Genomic DNA, 23,451 nt, shown 5'->3' with positions numbered 1-23,451 from the left:
AGCTGTGCATGTCAACAACTGGAATGGGTAGATCTTTCAGTACTTTATTTTACCGAACACCAGTTATATAAATGCAGTTTATATCTATATGAAAACTAAAACTTAACTGATGTTTCATGAATGCAACATAATAAAGGCAGACACTTCAGTCATGTGGGTGGGGCATGTCACCGCCCGATCTGTACCGGTAGCACGATTCGTACCATCAGCTGCTTTGGACGTGCCCAAACAGAATAACTTCCGGGTCACCGTTAAATGTGCTTTATTACTTTAAAAATGGCCAAAAAAAAGTATTTCCATCCTTTCCTACAAACACGTCCCCTGGTGGACCCATCACAGACAGTAGACGACCTTGTTGTTATGGCAGCCACATTGTTTATTTCTTGCAAAAACATCGATGCAGGTGACAAAAGACTGCAAACCGACCCATTCTTTGATCAACACTGTTGGAGAGCATAGTTAAGTACAGATAAAAAAAAATATTCAAATGAATAAAACTTTTTGCTCTGTGCGAGGTGATCATTGCTCATGGTCAGAGCAGTCAAAGCGGCCATTGAAATGCGATTCAACCTTTTGTTCTGCATTTCTGTTATTCCCTTTAAATGATGCAATATTTACACAATTACAATGAAAATACAAAAAATAAACATCCCACGAAAAAAGTGAGAAAAAACAAAAATTGCCTTCGTTGAAGTTATTCTGTTTGCGCATGTTCCAAGGAGCTGACGGTACGAATCGTGCTACCGGTACAGATCGGTTAGTTACACGGCCTGCTGTCCATGTTCCCACATCTTTGATGTCTGTTCCCCCCACACAAGCACACGCACAACCCCGCCCCTCTCGGCCAAAGATTTTAAACTAAAGAAAAGGGGGAAAATCTACTTGAAAGTGTAGAAAAAAATAATTTGGATGAAAAAACTATTCTGAAACTCAAATAAACTAACAAACAAAAAATTAAAACAAAAAGACATGCAATGAAAAAGGAAGTCAGTTTATCCTGTTTGCTTTGCCGTCTCTGTGGATGATTTTAAGAACAAACTAACTGTTTTGTTTTACCAGGGTTTATGTGAAGATTTTATTGTTTTTGTTTTACTGTTTTTAATACTATGCACAACTTCATAGTGACTTATGTTGTACGCGACTTTGTTAAAGGTGTCTTATAAATAAACTTGACGTTAATGTGTATTCCAACTAAAACATTTTAGCTTCACTTGTTTTCATTTAAAATACTTTTTATTTTTCAGATGTCAGGATCCAAATTTGACTCTCGGATTCAACATTAATTATTTTCAACTTCAACTTTTTCTTTATTCAAATATAATCTAGTTTTGGCCCTTCCTTGCCTCCATACTAACGCACGTTTTTACTTTATTTACAAAGGAGGAAACTTCAGAGAGCCATTTGATTGCATTGGATTTTATTTAGTGGTATCAGAATAAAGGTGGCCCAATAGAAATGCATGCCACACTTTTCAGATTTTTTTATTATCTAAAAAATACATCATTTGTTTTCTGCTTCATAACTATGCACTTCTTTGTGTTGGCTTATGTCAATTTCCAATAACATTTATTTGACATTTGTTGCTGGAAAAAAGATCAGACTTTTGTATAACACTATATGGAAATATACTATGATATTAAAGAGAAAAAAAATAGTTTCTATGCGAAACAAAGTCCCTGAATTTAACTAAACAACCTTTTAATGTTGTGCCCTGTCTCTGTAATCTGCAGGACATCTGGATCCGTGTGTCGCATCACAAGCCTCTCAGGTGTTGTGTGTACTGTTTTCATCGCAACAGTTCGTGCTTAGCTTTGGGCGAAGGCGTTGTGACTTTGTGTTTCTGGCCGAAAGAATTTGAATGTAAATGGTTTTTGGTGTAAACAAAGAATAAATCAATAGGCTTGACGACACACTGAATGAATACAAAGCAGTCACGACAGTAGCTACAACGTGTCGGAAACACAATAGAACATCCTGTGTTGTGTTCCAAAATTTTCTTTTTGCAAAACCTTTTTTTTTTTAAACAGAGACTTAGAAAAACTGAAAAAAACCCTATAAAATTTCTTGGTCTTTAGGATCAAAAAAGCACTATTTACTACGGCCGGAAGAGGCACTTTGTTATTTTCATCACATTTCCATGTAGAAAAATACTACTGTACTTCACATTAATGCTCAGTTTAAAAAAAGTCATTCATCATACAACCTTGTTATGTATGCAGTAAAACACAAACAGAGCAGCAAACCTAAATTCATACCAAACAACGTATGAAACAAAATGAAAGAGTGGAATAGGTGATTTCAAAGCAATTTTACCATTCACTCATAAGTCATATCTCTTATATGTATCATGTAACAACAGCATACTGTGCAAATATAACTTTTTCAAAAGATGTGTAAAAACAAGCATCCTGAGATTTTATGAAATAATAGAAAACCAAAACACCCCCTTAGATGTCGTTTTCAGCATGGACTTGTAGTTTTTGTTTTATTCTGTGGTCAGATGCTTCAATAACATAAAAGATGATAACGGAGTGATGGATGAACTAGCTTGTGCTTTTACGTTCTTTTACCGGTGTGCCAGTGCTGCTTGACCTGCCCTGAGTTGGTAGCTTGGTCCATTTGTCCTTTAGTCCTTTAAAGCTATATAACCTGCCGAAAGGTAAGTTAAAAGGAACCCTTGCTTCTTCCAGTTCATGAGCTGCCTGTTCAGAAACCTTTTCAGTAGAGGCATGGTGGCGGACCTGAGGCTGCGGGTTGGACAGCATGTGGAGACTGGAGGCCTGTGGCTTTGTAGTCTGGCTTTGTGGCGGGTCGGTTTTTGACCGAATCTGTGCTGCTGGAGGCTGCCGAGCGCGCAGGTGCGGCTGGCTCTGGGAAACCTGCTTTCGCCCAGATGCAGAGCCAGTAGGAAGTGCTTTCAGCGGAGAGGGGGATCTGGATTGTGATCTACGAGGAGGTGGTTTGTTCTCTGATACTTTGCGATTGCTTTGAAGGGTCCGGCTTTCTGTCTGGTTGAGATCACGGTTTCCCGAAGAATGGAGCTCCTGAACTTGGGTGCCTGAAGGGGATCTAGGGGACCTCAGTGGCCGGGAAGGGGAAGAACCTCTACTGGTAGGCTGCTGACGGCGCTGAGATTTGGGTGATGGATGCAAAGGCTATAGAAACACAGGAGACATGATTGTCTAACATGCAATACAAACAGGTCAACAGCTCACCTTATTAAAAAGTGTCTACATCATAATGTGACTTACACTGATCAGGCATAACATTAGGACCACTGACAAGTGTAATGAATAACACTAAACTATTAGTTGGTCAGATATTTGAATCAGCAAGAAAACATTTTGTCTTCAATGTGTTTGAACCAGGAAAAATGGACAACTCATACCTTCTGTGCTGTTGTGTCCCTTGTAGACTGCCTCTGTCTTGTCTCCATATTGCTGGGGGTTAGTGCAGACGGGTTCAGTGGCTTTGCCTTGCCAGAAGATTCTTTGTTTCCCTCAGACAAAACCCTTTCTGGTTTAAGATCCCCGTTGGACGACCGCTTTGGCTGTTTCTGCATTGATTGGCCTTCTGTCATTCCTCCGTCGACCAGCCTCCCAGAGGCCTTGCTGGGTTTTAGGGCCATTTCTTTTAAATCACTACCATTTTTTAAAGGGACAGGCATTCTATTCAACTCCTCATTGTGCTTCCCCTCCTTGCTCTGGTACTCTTGTGCCTTCTTTTTCTCTATGTTGCTACTTTTCACCTCAGCTTTAGCCTCTTCTTTGCCATTTCTTTTATCTGTGACCTTTGACCCTCTGTTTTGTCCTTTTTCCCCAACTAAAAAGGCAGAGGGATCTCCACAGGTCCAAGCTACAGTACTGGATTCACTGGAAGAAGTACTTGGGCTAGCACTGGATAATGCTGCAACACTAGGAAGTCTTATTCAGGCTTGCAGGACAAGTGCCAATATTTTTTGAAAAGGGACTGTCTGAGTATGTTGGGCTATAACTCTCTCTAATCCCATGGTTGCGATAATCACTGGCGTCAAGAACAGGTTCATGTGAAGGAGATTCATTGCATTCAAAGTATTCTTCAGAGGTGGTGGAAAGAGCCGAGTCCTCTCCTGGTGAAAAGTAGCCATCAGGTGTGGGTGTTCCTGGGTCTGGTGAGGTTGTTTGTGCATCTGGGGTAGGTGGAGTTTGAGGAAATACTTTTTGAATTTGAGTCTGTACGACAGCTGCAGGCATCTGTGATTCTTGTTTGGTAGTTTGCAAACTCAAATCTGTCCCTTGCACATTAGACAGGTGTAAATTAAGCGTTTTTCTGGAGGTGTGTGCAGCTGCTTGTGTTTCGCAAGCTTGCTCTTGAAGGGTGTTGTGTGTGTGTTGTTTCATGGAGTTTAATGCGATGTCTGTGCAGTCTACTGATGGGAACTGTGCTTGTTTACCTGGCTGACTCAGTGCATTTGCAGAGCTCTTTACACTTTCATTATGCTTGTCTTTGGGTACATGAGTGTTATGTGATATGCAGTTTGTTGAAGCTGTTATAGAGTCAGAAGCTTTTGGCACATTTATATCTTGTAATGTAAAGTTACTATATGATATTATTTGAGGTTCGTGGCATCTTGCAAGGTACGTTTGAGTCCCGTTTGTCACTTTGGCAAATTCCAGGTTGGTCAGGTTTTTATCTGAGGTCTTGGTGTCTGTCGTTGCTTTGGTTATAAAATCCCTCTGCGTCTTTGAATCAACATTTTTAGGTATTATTTCATCATTATTCAAAATGGCGGTCTTTGGTGGATCTTTCATCGAAACATCTGACTGTGTTTCTGGTTGGATGCGAGCGATGGCCTGCTCTTCGGTTGTGGCCTTTTGTTTTCCGTCAGCTTCCTTCCCCTTTGACTCCTGGGAAGTGACAGTCTCTCTTTCCTGGTCGACATCTTTAGGAATAATTGCATTCTCTCTGTGCTTCTGACCTCCTGTCTTACTAACACTGTTCATTCGCAGTTGTGAGACACCGTCAAGGATTTGTTTTGGAGATGTTTCTGCCACACCTGCTAGAGTTGACAATTCATCGACAATATGTGGTCCTAAAGTGGTCTCAGACCTCTCGACATTAGAGATGTCTGGCATTGTCTTGCTACTGCTACTGATGCTATCTTGTTTAGAGGGTTGCTCAGTATGAGGTTTAGAGTCTGGAGACACAGAACTTTTAAAAGAAGATGCAGAGGATGGGAGTAAAGGTAATGCTGGAAAGGAAGAGGTAGGCAGAGAAATGGTAGAAGGCAAGCTGGCAGAAGGGAGATAATTACAAGAACTTTCAGACTGCATGGGAGAAGCAGAATAGGCAGCATTGTGCCTTGGTCCACCTGGGTATTGGACGTTACGAGTCTCTACAGGAGAGATTTTATGCTGCACTTTAACAGTATTAGTGTGTGAATCTTGTTGTGATACAGCAGTCTTTTCTTCTACGTCTTCTGAATTTAATTGACTTGGTTTGTGCAGTTGAGATTTTTGTGTGGTATTTGACTCCAGGGTGGGTGTTCGATCCTCAGAGCTACTTTGTATTTTTAAAACAGTCAGGATTTCAGGTTCTGTTACAGATTTAGATTCTTTGAGGGGCTCTGACAACTTGGTCGTGGAGATAGTTTGGGATTCATTTGAAGTTTGTTCGTATTTAGGTGTGATCACTTTAATGCTAGATTGAGGTAGTACTTGTGGACTAATGTAAAGCGGTCCTGAATCTGGATTTGTGGCTGTGTTTGAACATAGTCTGTTCTCTTTTTGGAGAACTTTAGCTTTGTCCTTGTCAGAGTTTGACTTTTGTCTGTACAAAGGAGATCTTTGTTCAAGTGCTATTTCTTTATTATTGTTGTCAACAAGACCTACACTTTTTTGTTCCGGTTGTGCTCCATCTACCAACAAATCCTCAGGCTTGGATTCGGTGTGTGCAGTTAGTTTTCTTGGCTTTGCGACATCTGGCAATTTTTCCTGTGGCTTGCTGAATGGACTGCTAAACTTGATTGCTTGGCTGGTTTCAAACATCTCAGAGCGTTGCAGATGAACCTGAGATGCTTTTTTATTATCCCGAATATTGATGAATCCTATCACATCGCTTGTTGGATCCGGCTCTGGCCAGGTTGGCAGGTATGGGATTAAATAGGCTTTCTCTAGATTTATTAGTCCCGGATGGAGAGGAGGAGCATCCTGTGGGAGATCTTCACTTACTCTCTTTCGCTTTATCTTATTTTTTGGTTCCTCTGAAGTGTCAGGCTCGTTAGGGTTATCTTTGCCATTCGAGTTCACGGCACTGGGGCTACTTAAAGCAACAAGGGCGTATTTGGGGTTGTATAGTTTTCTAGCAATAGCAGCAGAAGGAGGAGAAACAGCCAGAACCTGATGTCGAGTGTCCGGTTCAGGTTCTGGCTCTGTGGCGATTTCACAAAGGTCAACGAAACTAGAAGTCGTGTACAGGAAGCGAAACAGTTGGTCAAAGGCGTCCACAGTCTGGCCTGTGATCACGGTGATGAGGTTTCTATCCAGCCGTGAGGACATCCACGTAAAACTAAACAGGAGAAAGTCAGCAAACAATAAGCATCAATAATCTGACCAGATAGGGTACTTAAATAAGATGCTATAAGGCTGTTGATTTGGCTTAAGTTAATTGTTACTTAAGCAAATTTGTAACAATAAATTCAATGACAATAGAGCTATAATACCATTGTTGACAGATATTTACATACATACTATCAAAAGGCAAAACCTTTGTTTCCCCACTGTCTGATATTAAACTACTCTAAACCCTTCCTGTTTTAGGGATGTTCACATTATCATATCTGTGAGAAGGATTAATTCAGATTTTTATTGTTTAGTTCTTTAAATGCAAGCCTTCAGATACATATTTTTGTAGTTGGTTGAATTGCCTTTTAAACTGTGTGACTTGGCAAAGATCCAGAAGCTTCTCACTTGTATGCTTACATTTTAGCTCATTCCTCCTGACAGAACTGGTGTAACTGAGTCTGGTTTGTAGGCCAACTTCCTCACACCTCTGCCCTCACAGTTTCGAGGGGGACTAAGATCAGGGTTTTGTGGTGGCTGATCACTTTATTTACTTACTAACTAATCTGGTCATATGTTTTGAGTCGCTATCTCTTTGAAAGACGTGTTTGTGCTCATGCTTTTGCTTTCCTGAGATGTTGGTCCGATATTTTGACCCAACTTTTTTTCCTTATGATGCTATCTGTTTTGCAAAGTGCAGCAGGCTCTCCTGCAACACAGCACCTCTACAGGATCCTCCCAAAACATACTTCCCAATCAGGATGGTGTTCTCAGTCTTCAGAGGCCACCTCTATTTTACTCTAAGTGCAACAATGGTAATGGTAGCCAAAGAGTTTAATATGTGTTTTATCAGACTACAGGACATGCCTCCAACAGTAAAGGTAACCATATCTGTATAAGGGCTTTTGGGGTACTGGCCTCTGAGTAACATGTTAGTACATCTCGATACAAGACATGTTTTACTATAGATGACACTCTCACTAGCCTTAGCATGCAGCGTCACAAAGTTATTGCTTTTGTTCTGCGGCTGATATGCATGTTTTGTGCCAAACCACGTTCCCCTCTAGAAGGCAGGAGCGGTCTCCTTCCAGAGGAGTGTGGCGGCAGGAGATTCCCTTACTGTTTGTACTTGCACATAATTGTTTGAACTAATGAACTTCTGAGTTAGAAGTAAGAAATAAATATCCTCAAACAAAATTCTCCATCCGATTATTCAGGGAATTTAGCATATAAAGATAATTTTGGTAATCGTAGCTGACCTAGAACAGGAAAGGTTTAGTCTGATATATTGTCAGGCAGTGGAAGAAAAAGGTTGTCTCTTTTCATCAAGTGTATGTAGAAATCTAGTTTCAACTAAATATAGAGAATACAGAATCTAATCGGTGAAGACAAAGTAGTAAAATAATTCATTCATATGAAGGCAAAGTTACATTGTTTATCATTCAATGTGGTTGTTTACGTTCAGACTATCCTGTGCTGTATGGTACAAAGTTAATTATCTTTCAACCAAATGACAGCTGTCATTTCTTGTCTGCCTCTGAAGTAACTCAGCCTAAAATACATAACTTATTGCTGTCTCCCCATTCTGTAAGCCATCCACCATACACATGCAATCACACATAATGTACACTGACCTGTATGAGCCAGACACAGCTTTGTCTCCATCAATGAACATGAACCTGTGCCCCATTTGCCCTCTGACCTTGGTGCAGTACCGAGTGTAAAACTCTGCGCCTTCTGTGCAGCGCACACGAAGATGCTGAAATGCAGACAAACGCTTTCAGTCAGGACCACCGTTTTACTTTCCAGGTCAAACAATAATATCCTTTTTCACAGAACCCTTTTAAGCCAGGCCTGATGCCCTTTTTTTTTTAGCAACTCAGTGTCATTTGTGAAAGTGGAGAGGAAATGGATGCATTGAACTCACAATATTTCAATTGGCATGGTTATTTTATTCTGATCGGCCCGTTATTCCAATTACCTATGTCTAGGTAAACATAGTTACTGTTGTTAATTTCTCTTTGCAAAATGTTAAAGTCTTGCTAACATTTTTGCATCAATGTTTTTTTATATAAACTATTACATTGTTGCTGTGGCTGTTTGTTTAAAGTTAACCAGCTTTAAGGTGACACACCACCCCACTCTCAATTTTTCTGTATCCTCTAACAGGTCGTCTTCCAGTATTGCAGCGCATCATGATGCTGCCATCACCATATTTCATAGAAGGAATGGTGTGTTGACGCTGACGTGCTGTTTTACTTCCCCGCGCTTGTTGTGCATGTAGGCCAAAAAGATACATTTTGGTCTCATCTGAACAGAGCTACTTCCTCCCATGTAACATTAATAGCTGTGCTGTCTACAGAGTCTGCCATTTTAGCTGTGGATCCCTACAGCTCCTCCAGAGAAACCATGGTCCTGGTTTGCAGTTGATCTAGACTATTTCCATTTTCACATGACAGACCAAGGAGTACTCTACGAGATGGTCAAAGCTTAGGATAATGTTTTAGAACCTATCCCTATATTAAATCTATTCACAATGTTTTACCTGAGCTAACCGGTGTGTCCCTTGGTGTTTATGATGTGTCTAACATTAATGTATCTCTAACAAATCTTTGAGGCCTTCACAGAACAGCATTTATACCAGTTACGAAGACAGACGTACTGTATCAAAGCCACTTTAAAGAGCCACTGCTTGGCAAGCCCTTGCCCAATATTTCACTGTTGTAAACCGTGTTGTTATCGTTGGAAAATTCACGACTAAATTTAAATTTGTGTGCAGTGTCGTCCAGAAGGACTGCATACTCAACTGAAGCAGAAAAAAATATTGTGCAACCACATGTCTCATGGTAGCGGAAAGATACTTGTATAGCTTGTTTTACAGAAGAGACACGTTTATTGCTCCGTTTGGTTACACCCTTAACTTTCTCTTGCTCTCTGTTTATTCTCCTGGCAAACACATTAGCTGAGACAACACACTCAGTACTTTGTCTTACTTTTGTACCTTGAATATAAGTCACCAAAAAAAACAAAAAACAAACGTGAACTTAGGTCATGTAAAGTCTAAGTGTCCATTTATACTCCTTTTACCCATTATTTTAGAAACATTCTTGGACAACTTGCAATTAGGAAGAGTCTCATATTTTGTGCCTACCCAGGTGCGCAATTCTTCTTTTCCTCACTCATATGTCAAGTCATCTGCTCCTCCACCCTTCCTGTTATCTGGCCCACCACAACCTCCAGCTCATCGCTTACAGCTTGCAGCAAACTCTCAATCTGTCACACTTTTCTTCCTCCTTCCTGCCAGCCATCTTCTTTCCATTCAGGCGCCCAGTCACAGCTTTCCTGCAGACTTGTCACTCGTGGAGATTTGGCATTAGCTCCTCTATAATGTTCTACAGCTGCCCCACATACACACTTTCGGAGCTGCCACCCAGAGACTGCAGGGATGCCTAGCTGTATACACTACCATTAATATCATTAAAGGTTATGCCATTTTCTTTGACGTATCAGGCTCTGCTCCAGCTGCTGCTCCCCAATAATTCAAGGCAGCACTGTGCTATGCGACAGGGAAAGCTAATGCCCCCACAGCCCCGCAGGCAGAACCGAACAGAAATTAAGCAAATAGGAATCAGCAATAAATGTTTGTATGCTTCACCACATGCGATTAAAACACAGATGTTTGTGTTAACTTAAAACCCTGATACTGTGGTTCAGTTTCCCTTTGGTTAGAGGAATACTGAGTTGAATAGACAGTATAGATTAGCACCACGCTGTCATATACACCATGATTCCTTGAAATGTCTGTTTTCTCATCGACTTCCTTCTTAAATCATGGATCAACACGATTAGCGTTTTTGTTTTTTTTAAAGTAGAGCTAAAGGAGCTTTAAGTAAGATATTTACTGTAAAATAAACCTAAATCATTCTTATTTGTCACCTGGGGGTCGAAGTAACATTCCCTATAAACAATCCTTCCTCTCCATTAACAATGTATTGGTTAAGTTTTTCTCCTTTCAAACCCAGAGGTACGGTCTGGCACTACTTCGGTTCAGAGTATAGCCCCTGTTTACTTCCTGGTTCCTGAGCCAATCATGTGAGAGTTCCCAGGGTTCCCAACACTGAGCGCAGCTTTTAGTATTTTATTGTGGCAAAAGAGCATCAGCCTGCTAACATAGAAACCAGTAATTGAAGCGGACCAGAAATAGAACAAAATACATTGTAACCTATCCCGTGGAAGTAAAAATTCACAGCAGCAACGCACCGTTTACAAGCGGCATATCAGATTGTTGTGATTGGCAAGCTGTTGTACCAATTTGAGCCAAAAAGTGTCAGTATTACTTATAGCTCCTTTAATTTCCACAAGCTATCAACAAATCCATCACATAGTACCTGTCTAACAACATGAAGTAGACTAACACATCTCAAAAAGCATCACATCATCCTCCAACCAAAGAAATTCAAGAGCAGATGAGAAACAAAGTCAATGACACCTGGAAAAATGTCATGAAGCCATTTCTACGTCTTTGGGCCTTTTGCCAGCTATAGTCATCTAGGAAGACACTGGTTGGTGGTAAAATATGTTATTAAGTTTAGAGAACTATAACTTATTCAGATAAGAATAGGATTAGGTTTGTTTGGATAGCTGATGCCCCTTAATAAATCATATTAATAATAATAATAATCAATTAAAAAGTACATTTTATGTTTTTACTTTTGTTTCATACTCCATTGTCTCATTTTGCTATGTTAGGGGTGCAGAACGCTTTAAACAATTCTTAGACACAAATTTAAATATTGATTAATCTGTTAAACCTTGAATGTGGACCTCGGTTTCTGCGTAATAAAATGATTAAGCGTTTAAACCAATAAGGTGAACACAGCCTCTGTCATGAGATAGTCTTTTGTCTTGAGTAATGGCTTGTCGACAGTTTGAGGCTCCCTGAGTCTAAAGAATGTAGTTTAGGAAAATAAATACTAGAATCCGTTCTTTTTTTATTGGCTGTCTAACGCGGCTCTCGTGTTACCCCGAATCTGGTTCGAGCTGGTTGATAAGTCAGTCAGGATGCAGGAGAGTCCAGGGAGAGTCAGTAAGAAGAAACGAGAAAACCCATCAGCAAACCGCGGCCGACCGTGTCAGAAAAAAGGCCTGATCCCTCTTGAGATTCAGCTGTGATGTTTTTGTTTGTTATCATATGCTGTGCCTCGTTTGTCTGTTTTTCAGTAGAACAGTGCTAGATTCAAACATGGCTACTTTCTTTAAGAGCTATTTCATTTGTGTCCATTCCAGTTCTGAGTCCAAAGTGGGGAACCACCAACACCTGAAAAACCTTGGCCAAACCAATGGCCTGCCAGAAAGCATGCTCTTCTGCCTGAAACAACCAGATTTCCCTAACAGCCAAGCGACAAGATCTGCTGGAATCCAGTCTGATCTGTTAGCGAAGCAACAATGCGATTTTAGACCACAGTAAGCCACTTTATTTTTTTTTAAGTATTGCTTCCTGTCCTGAAAGGTAAGTCATCTAGACTTTAAGTTCAGCCTTCATTTCCCTTTCCTCTCTTATATATAAAATAAAGATTAAGATTCAAATTAGGCCATAAATCTTCGTACTTTCGACTCTTGAGACATTGATAAATGTCTTTTATCAGCTTTAATAATATTTTGAACAGAAAATATCCTATTAAAATTATCCCCCATTTATTCGTAGCCCGTCGAGAAGAATTAGCAGTTTCAAGCAATTCCTGATCACATTGATAACCAGTTCTCACTGATTCTTCTTACAGTCAATATTCATTATGTTCATACACAGAAATCTATTTGCTTCTTTTACACGTGATTAACATTACTCAGTGGATAGGAACATGTTTCACCCTTCACACTAGTTTTGAGAGTTTGAGACTGACTGATAAATTGAGAGATTTATGGTTTTATAACCGTCAAATATTTGAATCTGACTTTATTACACTACATTTAAAAGGACGACTTCTTGATGACTGGTGATGACAGAAGTATGGAAACCATTTTGAGCAGGACTGTAAAAACAACCCCTCTCAAACCGTACACTTGGAGCAAGCAAGGCACACAACGCCTCTCCCTAACACGGAGACATCTTGCTGTCTAGTTTTTGACTAATTTAAAAAAGTAGGGCAACTTCAGGCTAAAAGTACACGGTGCAGATGTATTACTGAAGGCAAGGACCCGCACTTGGCATGGCGCGCCAAAGAAGAAGAAGAAAGGCAGAACTGAGACATCCCGGGGAGAAACAGCAGAAAGCAAAACGCTGTTTATTTTAATATGAAGGGAAACGCAACGATGATGAAACAGCCAGAAAATCTTGCCGGACTAAAATCCCTGCATTCATTTAATCGCGTCATGAGCCATCCAAACAGAAGTTTATGTTTCTAAACTAGAAACTCTCATGTGACACGGTGGTATTTTCTGATGTTTTGTTTGCAAGTTGCACCCAGATGGCACGGAGAGTCTGTGAAGCTGTTACGCGCTTTATGAATCACTGGAGCTGACAAGCGTCAACTGGCAAGGAGCGATTATACATTCATGACCTGCATATGTGTATTTAAAAATGCACAAAACCTCAACGTTATTCACGTGTTTGTGTTACTTTTACCAAAATCTATTCTGCTGGGAGAGTGGTCAGAAATCATGGAGAAATGCTGAGACAGAAGCAATGATAGCTGGAAATATGGTTTAATATATTAGCTGACTGAGAATCAAAGTGGGGGTGGGGGGCAATTTTGCACTGTAATCATGACAATAGATCTTTCACATTTCTTGTCACATTTGTAATTAGCAGGGAAGTTTAATGAAATATATCACCCTACACGCTTAATTGGGGCTGGTGGTGAAAGCGTGTGAAAGCCTTGTGAAAAAAAAACACAACCTTATTGTTGAAGCACAATCTCAATCTTAGAAAGACCCAACCTTCAAATTGAGTACATTCATTCAGGGATTAGAAGAAAATCCCTGACTCCCGTCCCTCTGTGGCGCCGTAGTGGGCTATCTCCCTATCTTTGAAATGGGCGACCAGGGTTTAAATCCCTTCTTCTGGAAGGGCACCTGGTTTGAGAAAAAAAAAAAACCCTACCAAGTCTATGTGAGAGTTGGAGTGACTTGTAGCGGTGACCCCTGTATAAGTGAGCAGCTGAAAAGGCGTGCACATTTATTGGCACCCCGTTATATTACAACCAAATTGCAGAGAGAGTAATTTCTTACCTTTTTTTTCTCTTAAGGCTGTTCAGAGCCCTTTATCCTCACTTACGCTTTCTGTTCTTCAGCTCACCCTAAAGATTTTCCATAGGATTTAGGTTTGGGACTGAGATGGTTATTAAAGAAGGTTGATTTCGGGACCCGGTGAACCATTTCAGTATTGATTTGGGCATATATTTTACATTCCTAGCCTCTGATGGACTCAGGGATGACACATTTTCTTTTTTCTGCCAGAAACTGCAAAACGGCCATTGGATTTGTCCTCTCTTCTTATTTAAGAGTTGATTAAGCCAAGCACTCTAATAATGGTCACACCCTTCCTTTTGGAAACAAACGAGCCCACCACATCACAGATCATCCACTGTACCTTAGAGCTGGGACGAGGTGCTTCCCCACCTGTTCTTCCTTTATTGCCAAAAAGCTCAATCTTGGTCTGATATTTGAAGCACAGCATACATTTGCCTTATTTCACCAGCATGTACTCTTCTCCTTCCCATTTTGAAACAATAAACCTTTGGGTCACCTCATATTCATGTTCAGATTAAACAGGAATTTGAGGATTATTATTATTAATATTTTTTTTTTTAATTTGAGGATTACTAATTGAAAGGTCCTCAAACACTTGGATCAACCAGATAAGTAGTTCTTAAAAAAAACTTTTCAGGCATATTTATTTTACAGCAATTGTCCGTGGAATCTGAGATTTTGTTAAAAACAGCAAAAAAACAAAACAACTATTCCTTAACGAGGGATTATTTTCCCCAGCCACGTTAAAACTTGGATTTCTCTCCATCTTCAGCGTGAGATTAAGCTACTGAAATAGAAGATCGGTGTATTTTAAGGGTTTTAGCACATCTGTACCAGGGGGAGCCAGTAAGTGTGCAGGGTGGATTATGCCTTAGCTTATAATTAATTTAACTCACAGTTATATTTCCCGCTAACTCACCTTCGCATGTCTTTTTATCACCAAAACCCGTTTTATGTTTTATGATAAGGAGTTACTTATAACGACACCAAAGATAAACACACCCTCTAGTACTCTGCCAGCCGAACGAGCCAAAGCGTTTTATTGGAACGAGGGTGTGTGTGTTTATGATTCTGTGTGAGAGAGAAAGCAACAGCTACAGAGAGATTATTTTTATTATACAAAACACTTTATCGTTTTGTAAAACACTATGAGATTGCCAAACCTATCTGACAAACCTTCCATTCATTATATACATAACAATTTCCCCCTATGTCTTAAAAAAAAAATTGCATCATCAAGGACATCTCTGTCTCTTTGATGCACCAAAACATGTGGCGGGTGACAGAAGCTTACCTTGAGGTGCCCGGCATGCATGTTGGCCCTCCGACACATCGACAGGAAATGAGGTAGCATTGTGCGTTCCAGCAGGATGTAAACAGACACCTTCCTCTTAAACCCGGCATCTAGCAGATCTCTGAAGATGTCAACATCTGTGAAGACATCCATCACCACGGCTATCACCTGGAAATGAAAACAAACACGCCGGCACATCGTTCAGATCCCCCGTGGGTAATCATACATCATGGGCACCAACTGTTCAAGCATTAAAATATGCATATACTGTATATAAAAGCAAAGCACACGTGGCGGGGTTCTCAGATTTCAGCAGGTTTAAAAACCGTGTGCCCAGCACATTGTCATCCATTCCACGCCAGAAAATTAAGTTGTTGTAGCTGGTTAAGTAAAATATGTCCAATTGATAATGTATTTAAAAAAGGGAGTATCATTAAAGCGATCATCCGTTTACATAACATTTCAATGAAGTGATCCTAGAATGTTTTATTCAAATAATATATCATAGAGAACAGCTGCAATGAAATAAAACAAACCGTAAACTGTATGGCCTCGGATGAGTCAGCTGCATGAGCTCACAGCGATGCGGTACTTTGCACACGTCCATGCAAATACTCTGCATGACATGCATGCTTTAATGTCGCAGGGGACGGTTTCAGCATGAAGCGCTTCCTTGATAAAGAAGCTTAATCGAGTTGCACTTTACTGTTGATTATGAGTTGGTCTGCGGTGCAGTCTCGACACTAGCTATGTTTACATGCACGCAATTTCACGATCGGATTAAATAATCGGATTGTATCGTTTATATGGGCACACAATCCATTGATCCGATCATAATGCGTGCGTATATGCAGCCGGGCTTTATTCAGAATAGAACCGCTCTGACATGCGCAGTGATCGAATTCCCCTAAAAAGAAACCGCAGAAAAAGAAGCACTTCCGTCTTTGCCAAACAACAAAAAATAGCAAATAAAGCAGGATTGGAGTTAGTCTTCCGATCGCTCAGGCTGAATTTACGGAATAACTTGATCCTGATTAGCGTTTATATGCATGTTGATCGGATTATCAATCGACATAAACCATCGCTCTCATTCAGAATACAATTTTATTTTGATTGAGCTTAATCCGATCATCATATTCCGATTGGCTTGTTCACATGACGCATTTTTATTCTGGACGGCCCTTTATTCCGATTACTTTTTTTCATGGAAACGTAGCATGTGATGCTGTGCCTCACGTGCTGCAGACAATTACAGGCACAGGTTTTTAATTTTGTTAAATAATGTTGTTAAAATTGGGAACCTTTTTTTTTTTTTACAAGACAGAATGGATTGGCTGTTATTTATATATACAGTTTACTAATGTTAGGCTGGATATTCTTATCGCCGTATAACAAAGTTTTTTTGTTTTCCTCTCATGTTTAAACAATACATAAGTGAACTGAAATTTACCATTTTAAGCATGTGGAATGAAGATTTCATGAAACTGCTATTTTGTTTTAGAACATCTGTAATCAAAGGAGGATTCATTCTTGTTTATTAACGCTCTCATGTCACAATCTAAGGAGCTTCCAATGGCAAAAAAAAAAAAAAAAAATAGCTGTGAATATTACCTATACAGGTGATTGATTTGTACACTGTGAATCATAAACAAGCACCAAGATACTCAGTGGTGCTCAGAGATATTTTGCACTCTGTCTGTGTTTGCACTCTTCACATCACTGCAGTGCACTGTTTCCCAACAACTGAGCTCTTAATGAGGCAACAAAAAACTTATTGGGACACAAATGACTGCACTTTTTTTCCTGTTTTTTTTTTTTTTGCTTTATTTGCACTTCTTGGGTCATGCTGCCCTGGGCAAAGAGCCATTCCCCCTATATAGAAAAAACACTGCTATAAAGAGCAGAACAGTCAGAAGTTATGATATTCTGTGCAAAATAAAAGTTAAAATAAAAACTAACAGCAGTGAGCATCTCTATACTTGCTCAAGTGTATCAACAGATTAATAACGAATGTACAAGAAAAGATGACACCTACTTTTTGCGCCTGTGCGATCATTTTTCTGACCACCTCTTTGATGTGGGCCTGACCCTCCATCGGCGGCTGCGTGTACACTGAAGTGCGCGTCACCCCCCTGTACGAATTCCCCTCAGGCCAGCCCAGGTCCATCTGCGGGATGGAGGTGTCTGAGACCTCCGGCCAATACTGCAGCGACAGCGGCTCCGACTCGTCCTCCGCATCCCGCGGGAAAAGCTCCGAGTCCGGGTCAAAGGGTTCCAGCGCGGCGGTCAGCGTCTCCTGCTCCAGGTCGGAGAGGAAACCCCGCAGGCCGCGTGACTCCAGGTATTTACCAAACGCCTCGCGACCATCGTGGAGGAGCGCCTCCAGCGCGAGACGCTGCTCCTCGCTGTAGAAGAACTCTGGTTTGGACTCGTGAATCCGCGGGTTCACGTTGTAATCATCCAGGCACTGGATCTGGGATAGAGCCATCGCTTCGAGCCGAAAATATTGTTATGATAAAAAAAAAAAACTTTAAAGGTCCACAGTTCTGTCACTCTTCGGGCTTTTGGTAAAGCTGTACAAAAACATCCTAACTCTCAGCACGTTTGACATTTGCTTTAGACCATGCCAGAACATGCAGACAAATGGTCGGTCCTGTCCTGTAGCGGTGCGTTTTGAAACTCGGCCATTGCTGTTATGGAAAGCAGAAGTCACTCAGCTGATAGCGAGAGTGACATGCCTCTGGCTGCTGCACCACCTGACTGGACAGGTGCCACGCCAGCAGGTAGAACGCACCCACCCACGCGTGACGTGTTGGGCTTTCCAAGCAGCAGCTTGTCTCGCGAATTTAGCATGGTATAGAAATTATGGATGGGGCCATCCCACCCTTATTCTTAGCCTCATTAAATTATTAGCCGCCAGCACATCATAAATGTGTTGTTATGCTTGTTCTGTCATGTTTTTTTTTTTTTTTTTTTTTTCAGCAACCAGTTCTTAAAATACTAAAATGAAGTCAATAATAATAATAATAATAATAATAATAATAATAATAATAATAATAATAATAATAATAATAAAATTCCTAACCAATTTTTTTTTTCTTTTCTTTTTTGAGCAACCACAAAAACCTAACTTTGAGCCCCAGCCACCTCCTTTAAACTCTTTTAGTTTCATGACTTGTTGTAACTAAGCCTTTACTGCCCTCATTTCACATTGGAACTCAATCTAGTGCCACAAATATGACAGTTAAACGTTAATGGCGGTTTCATTTACGCAACCCGTCTCTCCAAAACACAAGGAACAAGTTTTTGCAACGATAGCTGCCAAATCAAACACACCACCTCTGGGTTTTTGTGCGATATTACAGTAATAAAACGTAACCTCAGATAGCTCTTAAGAGAGATCACGCCTTAGATAATAAGTTGATGGTAAAGACAGAGTATGTTTTTTTTGCCATATGTCTTCATGTTTTAAAAACAAAACAAAAACAAAGTTAAGTAAAACATGTTTCACTTAACTTTGGCACTGCACCTCACTGAATAGACCCTTTTCACATGACGTCACTCAACTTCCGTTTTGAAGCGGAGCAGGGTATCTTTACTTCCGGCTACATGCTTTTACATAGAAAATTCGGGAGGTGAAGAGGTGTTTCACTGATAATCAGCGCGATTTCATAAGGTAAGACTGAGACCACAATGTGTCGCATTGACTATCTTTATTTTCCTTAGTATTTGTAGCGATCATTGCTGTTATATAGATGCTTTGATCGGGACAGTAACATGAAGATCAAAGCTAACATGCAGCAGCTTGTTAGCTTACCTTACCAAACTTTTACCTATCAGTAATCAGCGTGATTTCATTAGGTAAGACTGAGAGCACAATATTAAACGTGTCTTATTGACTATCTTTATTTTCCTTAGTATTGGTAGCGATCATTGCTGTTATAAAGATGCTTTGATTGGGACAGTAACATGAAGATCAAAGCTAACATGGAGCAGCTTGTTAGCTTACTTTACCTGTCATTAATCTGATGTAGATGTTATAAAATGATTACTGTAGCTTTGCTATTATAGAAATAAATCTTGTTCACTGAGTGAAAAAAGGGACATTTATCTGCTACATTGTTCCCTTTACTTGATTATGGTGACATGTTATATATATATAATTGCAGTCACTGAATTAAAAAGATCTTATTCCATTTGAATCTTTTTGTTCATTCCTAAAAAAAATTACCGTGGGTCTATTGGACAGTACTTCTGTTTCTGAATTTTCTGTGTATTATAATGAATTTTCTTCATAATATTATTTGCACTTATATTAATGCACTTTTTTTTAGTTTTTGTGCAAAATACTGTATATTTTAAGTAGAAGCCTGAAATTGTTTTTATTATACTGTATTAGTAATGACATGTGCTGCTGACCTCTTAGTCAGATCAACCTTTAAAAAAGAGATCTTAATCTCAATGGGAGTTTATCTGGTTAAATAAAGGTTTTAAAAAGTATTATAGTTGATCTATTTTTTTCTCCCCTTGTGTCCATCTCTCAGCAGCATCATATCCACCAAGCATGGCACAATCACAGAGAAACCGCTACTGCAGTGTCCCACAGTGTTCGAACAACAAAAAAAAACTTTCCATATCTCAGTTTTCACGACTTCCCGGCTGATGCTGAGACTGGAGCCCGTTGGGTGACGGCAATAAGAAGAGACGAGGGGCCAAATTTTAAAATCCTTCGTGGCAGCACTTACGCCTGCAGTCAGCACTTCTCTTCCGAGGACACCTATGTTTCTGCAAGTGGTCTTTAACAAATTAAACTCCATCTTTCTTTCTTAAAGATAATTGAGTTATAAGTTAATTTAGCTATTCCCAAGATAATTTCAGTGGCTCACCACGTAAAATTTTATTAGAGCTGTCAAAATCAATTTGTTAATGAAAGGAAATTAATCTGAGAAATTAATTAATTTCTGCACATACAAATGGTTTTTAAATATACTCACCTGTACACTGTGATCACACACTGTCTCTTTCTCCTGCATTGTTTACATTTCAATTGTTTACTGTTAAATCACTGCTGTAATTTACTGTAATTCTCAAGCTGTATGCAAACGGAATTTCGTTCTGTACGCACTCTGTGCATACATAATGACAAATAAAGTTGTCTAAATCTAATTTGTCCATGGATGAACCCAGAACCACACACAAGGGACTTAAAATGAAAGTCTTTATTGAAGGTTTGATGGGATGGAGGGTGATGTAACCAGCGAGGTAGAACTGCACGGGAACAGGGTGATGGTGTTGGCAGGAGCTGACGGACCGGAGAGAGACTTCTTGGAACCAGGATCAGGCAGGAGGGTCCACACCTTGGCAGAGAATTGACAGTTCAGGGGAGAACCCACCAGAGCTCGGCAGCAGGCTCTTCTGTAAGGCAGAGGGGAACCGAAGCAAGGCAGCAGGATAAACAGGACAGGTAAAAGGTAAAATGGACAGAGCTGCTATGAAGTATCTATGTAATAAATAACTAAAATATATGAAGTGTGATGTCTGAAGTTTTTTTAAATCCATGTTTTTTTGGTCAGTTCCTGAAAAATAACAGTATAGGACACAAGGGGTTTGCCCCGACAGCAGCATAATCCATAAATACTATAGTGAACTGATTATTAGTGTGCATGCAGTGTGCTTGCAACATTATTGACAGCGTCTTTCTCAGTCTATGATGTCCTAAACTATCACAGTTTTAACAGGAGTGGGCAGAATTATTTTATTAATTGAGGCTCCAGATCTACTGACGAGACTGAGAAACACACTGAACCCACAGAGGAATTTTGAGGGATACTGCAAAAGTCTGCAACTTCAGTAAAATACTACACAAAAAAAAAAAAAACGGGAGGGAATGAGGCTCCTCATTTTTATTCATAGAGCTGTGACCAAGTGGCCAACAGCATTGACACTGTTCCAAAACAAAGTATGAAAAGGGCAAGGCTCAACATTATACATCAACTATATCCCTGGTGTGACTCATTGACTAAAAGCTGTGAAACAGAATAGCTCATATAGCAATAAAGCTAGCGTAGCAATATAATGGAGAAATAGAAAACTAATAAATGACAAAAGTCCTGTTGGTAGCATAGCTACCATTATCCTAGCATCTATGCTAACAACAGAGCTAAGAAGACAAAGCTCTTACCTTCATAATCGAAAAGGTACTGTTCCACAAAGAACTTGTAATCTTTGTCGAGTTTGGAGGCTGGTGTGGCCGGAAGCTTTTGTGCCAGTCTGTGCACGTCTCCCAAACGAAATTTGGGTAGATTGGTGAGGGACTGTGTGAATTCCCTATGTAAAAACACTGCTCGCGGAGAAAGCGGAAGTAAAGATACCCTGCTTCACCGCAGAACGGAAGTTGCATGACGTCACTGTGAAAAGGGTCTATTGTTCACTGACAAGTCTTGCACATGTTTTTTTTTAGTAGCACGATGCAAGTGTGTACATTAGGCTCTAAAGACATGTGACTGTGATGATTAAAATAACAATTTTACTACGCACAGCAGAAACGAGGTCCCTACAAGTTTATACATGTTTGAAAAAGTATGGAATTTAGGTATTTTCTGGATAAGTATGGGCAAAGAAAACAGTATGTACAAATATTACCAGACTTTGATCCTTTTATTACTGACTAAAAGACCCATCCATCCATCCGTCCGTCCATCCGTCTGTCTTGTTTTATTTAATTTGTTTAATGAGACTTTTTTTTTAAAAGAAATTCCCTTCATCCATTGCAAAATTTGGACATCTGTGACCATAGCTCTCAACTCTCACGCATTGACCGTGTGACACACGCATTTCATGAAATGCACACGCTCACACGCATTACTTTGAAAATCTCAATCTTACAATGAAAATCTCACTCTTGAAACGCACGCGTACGGACGCCTCGCGTCATGGCGGAACCAATTTGCGGTACAATGGTTTCCGCACGTCCAGTAGTAGAGGTAACACAGCTGCAAGGACCGCCGCCGCGCAAAGAAGTTTCCCTCATCCAAAGTGAAACACTTCTACGGTCCGTGTTGCGTGCGAATTAAGTGGTAAGTCGGCATGTGTCATTACAAACTGTAACATGAAAGCAAAGTCCGTGTAAAATAGTGACAGTCTTGAATCGAACAACAGCACCCACCCCCCCCGTTGGACCGTTTTTATCGACCAACAGCACCCCCCCCCCCACCCCCCCCCCCCCCCCCCCCCCCCCCCCCCCGTTGGACCGTTTTTATCGACCAACAGCAACCCCCCCCCCCCCCCCCCCCCCCCCGTCAACAATCTCACTCTCAACAGTCGTCAAAAGTTGAGAGGTATGTCTGTGACCTTTTCAACTCTTTCAGGCTGTTTCTATTCTTACTACAGGCTCTTGGAGACCACTTCAAACAGGGTTCTCATGTCTACGGCCCAGTGGGCTGACACCGTCTGACATAGTGTCCGGGCGGCAGAGTCCTCCGTGGAAGCGCCGTGCTTTCGGGGAAAAACTGTTCAAATTGGCTTCAGGCTATGACATCGCCCCATGCTTTCATAAAGTGCTCTGGGAGTGAGACACCATCTTGGAATGTGATTTGACAAGACAGTCTTTTACGCTGTATTTAATAATTGATTTAGAACATCTGTTATCGTTTCACAGATCGTTCTTGGACTTTGTGATGAGACATTTCTGAGAAACCTGCAGAACCAATTCAATTTCAAATTTATTTTCTGAATAAATGGCAATAAAAGCTACACAGTTGCTAGACGCTTTAAAAATAGGATAATTTTGATTATTTGTTTCCGTCTTATTATCTTTGTTTTACGTGCAAATACTTTTATGTGTCATGAGCATTTCTGGGTAGAATTGGCCAAGCAAAGATTTAAGGACATGACGGTGTTGTAGCCTCTGGCACATCGCTTTTGCTTTGCGTGTCAGGGCTGGAGGTAATTTTCTCACCCACGCGAAGAGAAATCACTCAAAACAAGGAGGAGAGTTTTAAAGGGTTGATTAAGACAACGATGGTATCTACTCTGTAGGGAGGATAGTGTGAGTTAGTTCCAAAGAGTCACGACCAAAAGGGATGTTAGGGTAAGAGGACGATCTCAAACTTACTGTGCCTGCAGGTTGACGTTGGTTCAGAGAGGGAGGTTCCAGTCTCTCTTGGAGGCAAGGGGGCTTTCCTCTCTGCTTTCCAGGGGGATTAGTGTTGTGGAGTGGCAGGTGAGAGGAATAGAGGAACAGCAGGGGAACTGAGGAGACATCCAGGAGGATTTGGCTACATAAGGAACAGTGCTCGAGGAGTCTGGGGTACGATCAGGTGAGCCTCTTGCCCTGATCTTTGTCTCCGTACAGTTGACCATCAGGCAATG

General features: G+C 40.6%; 1 protein-coding gene across 1 annotated transcript; it reads right to left on the bottom strand.

Annotated features, from left to right (window-relative positions):
* Window positions 1-986: 986 nt before the first annotated feature.
* On the bottom strand, window positions 987-17,778 carry LOC105936025. The gene is made up of 5 exons (XM_021323623.2): window positions 17,117-17,778; window positions 15,082-15,249; window positions 8,174-8,298; window positions 3,389-6,546; window positions 987-3,155 (listed from the first exon to the last, which is right to left on the bottom strand). Exons 1-4 carry the CDS (start codon window positions 17,567-17,569, stop codon window positions 3,915-3,917), a joined length of 3,378 nt encoding a protein of 1,125 aa, XP_021179298.2. The 5' UTR covers window positions 17,570-17,778; the 3' UTR covers window positions 987-3,155; window positions 3,389-3,914.
* Between the last annotated feature and the right edge of the window lie 5,673 nt (window positions 17,779-23,451).

Source organism: Fundulus heteroclitus, unplaced genomic scaffold (genome assembly GCF_011125445.2).
Source record: "Fundulus heteroclitus isolate FHET01 unplaced genomic scaffold, MU-UCD_Fhet_4.1 scaffold_48, whole genome shotgun sequence".
In the NCBI taxonomy this organism is placed as follows: Eukaryota; Metazoa; Chordata; class Actinopteri; order Cyprinodontiformes; family Fundulidae; genus Fundulus; species Fundulus heteroclitus.
This window is presented reverse-complemented; position numbering and strand designations above follow the sequence as displayed.

What these genes read in the sequence shown, in the direction of transcription:
- LOC105936025 (XM_021323623.2), bottom strand. Translation starts at nt 17,569, where the DNA reads ATGGCTCTATCCCAGATCCAGTGCCTGGATGATTACAACGTGAACCCG. An exon ending in TGATCGCACAGGCGCAAAAA is followed by an intron (nt 15,250 to 17,116) that starts GTAGGTGTCATC and finishes TTTCATTTCCAG; the next exon opens with GTGATAGCCGTGGTGATGGA. An exon ending in TGCATGCCGGGCACCTCAAG is followed by an intron (nt 8,299 to 15,081) that starts GTAAGCTTCTGT and finishes TCTGCATTTCAG; the next exon opens with CATCTTCGTGTGCGCTGCAC.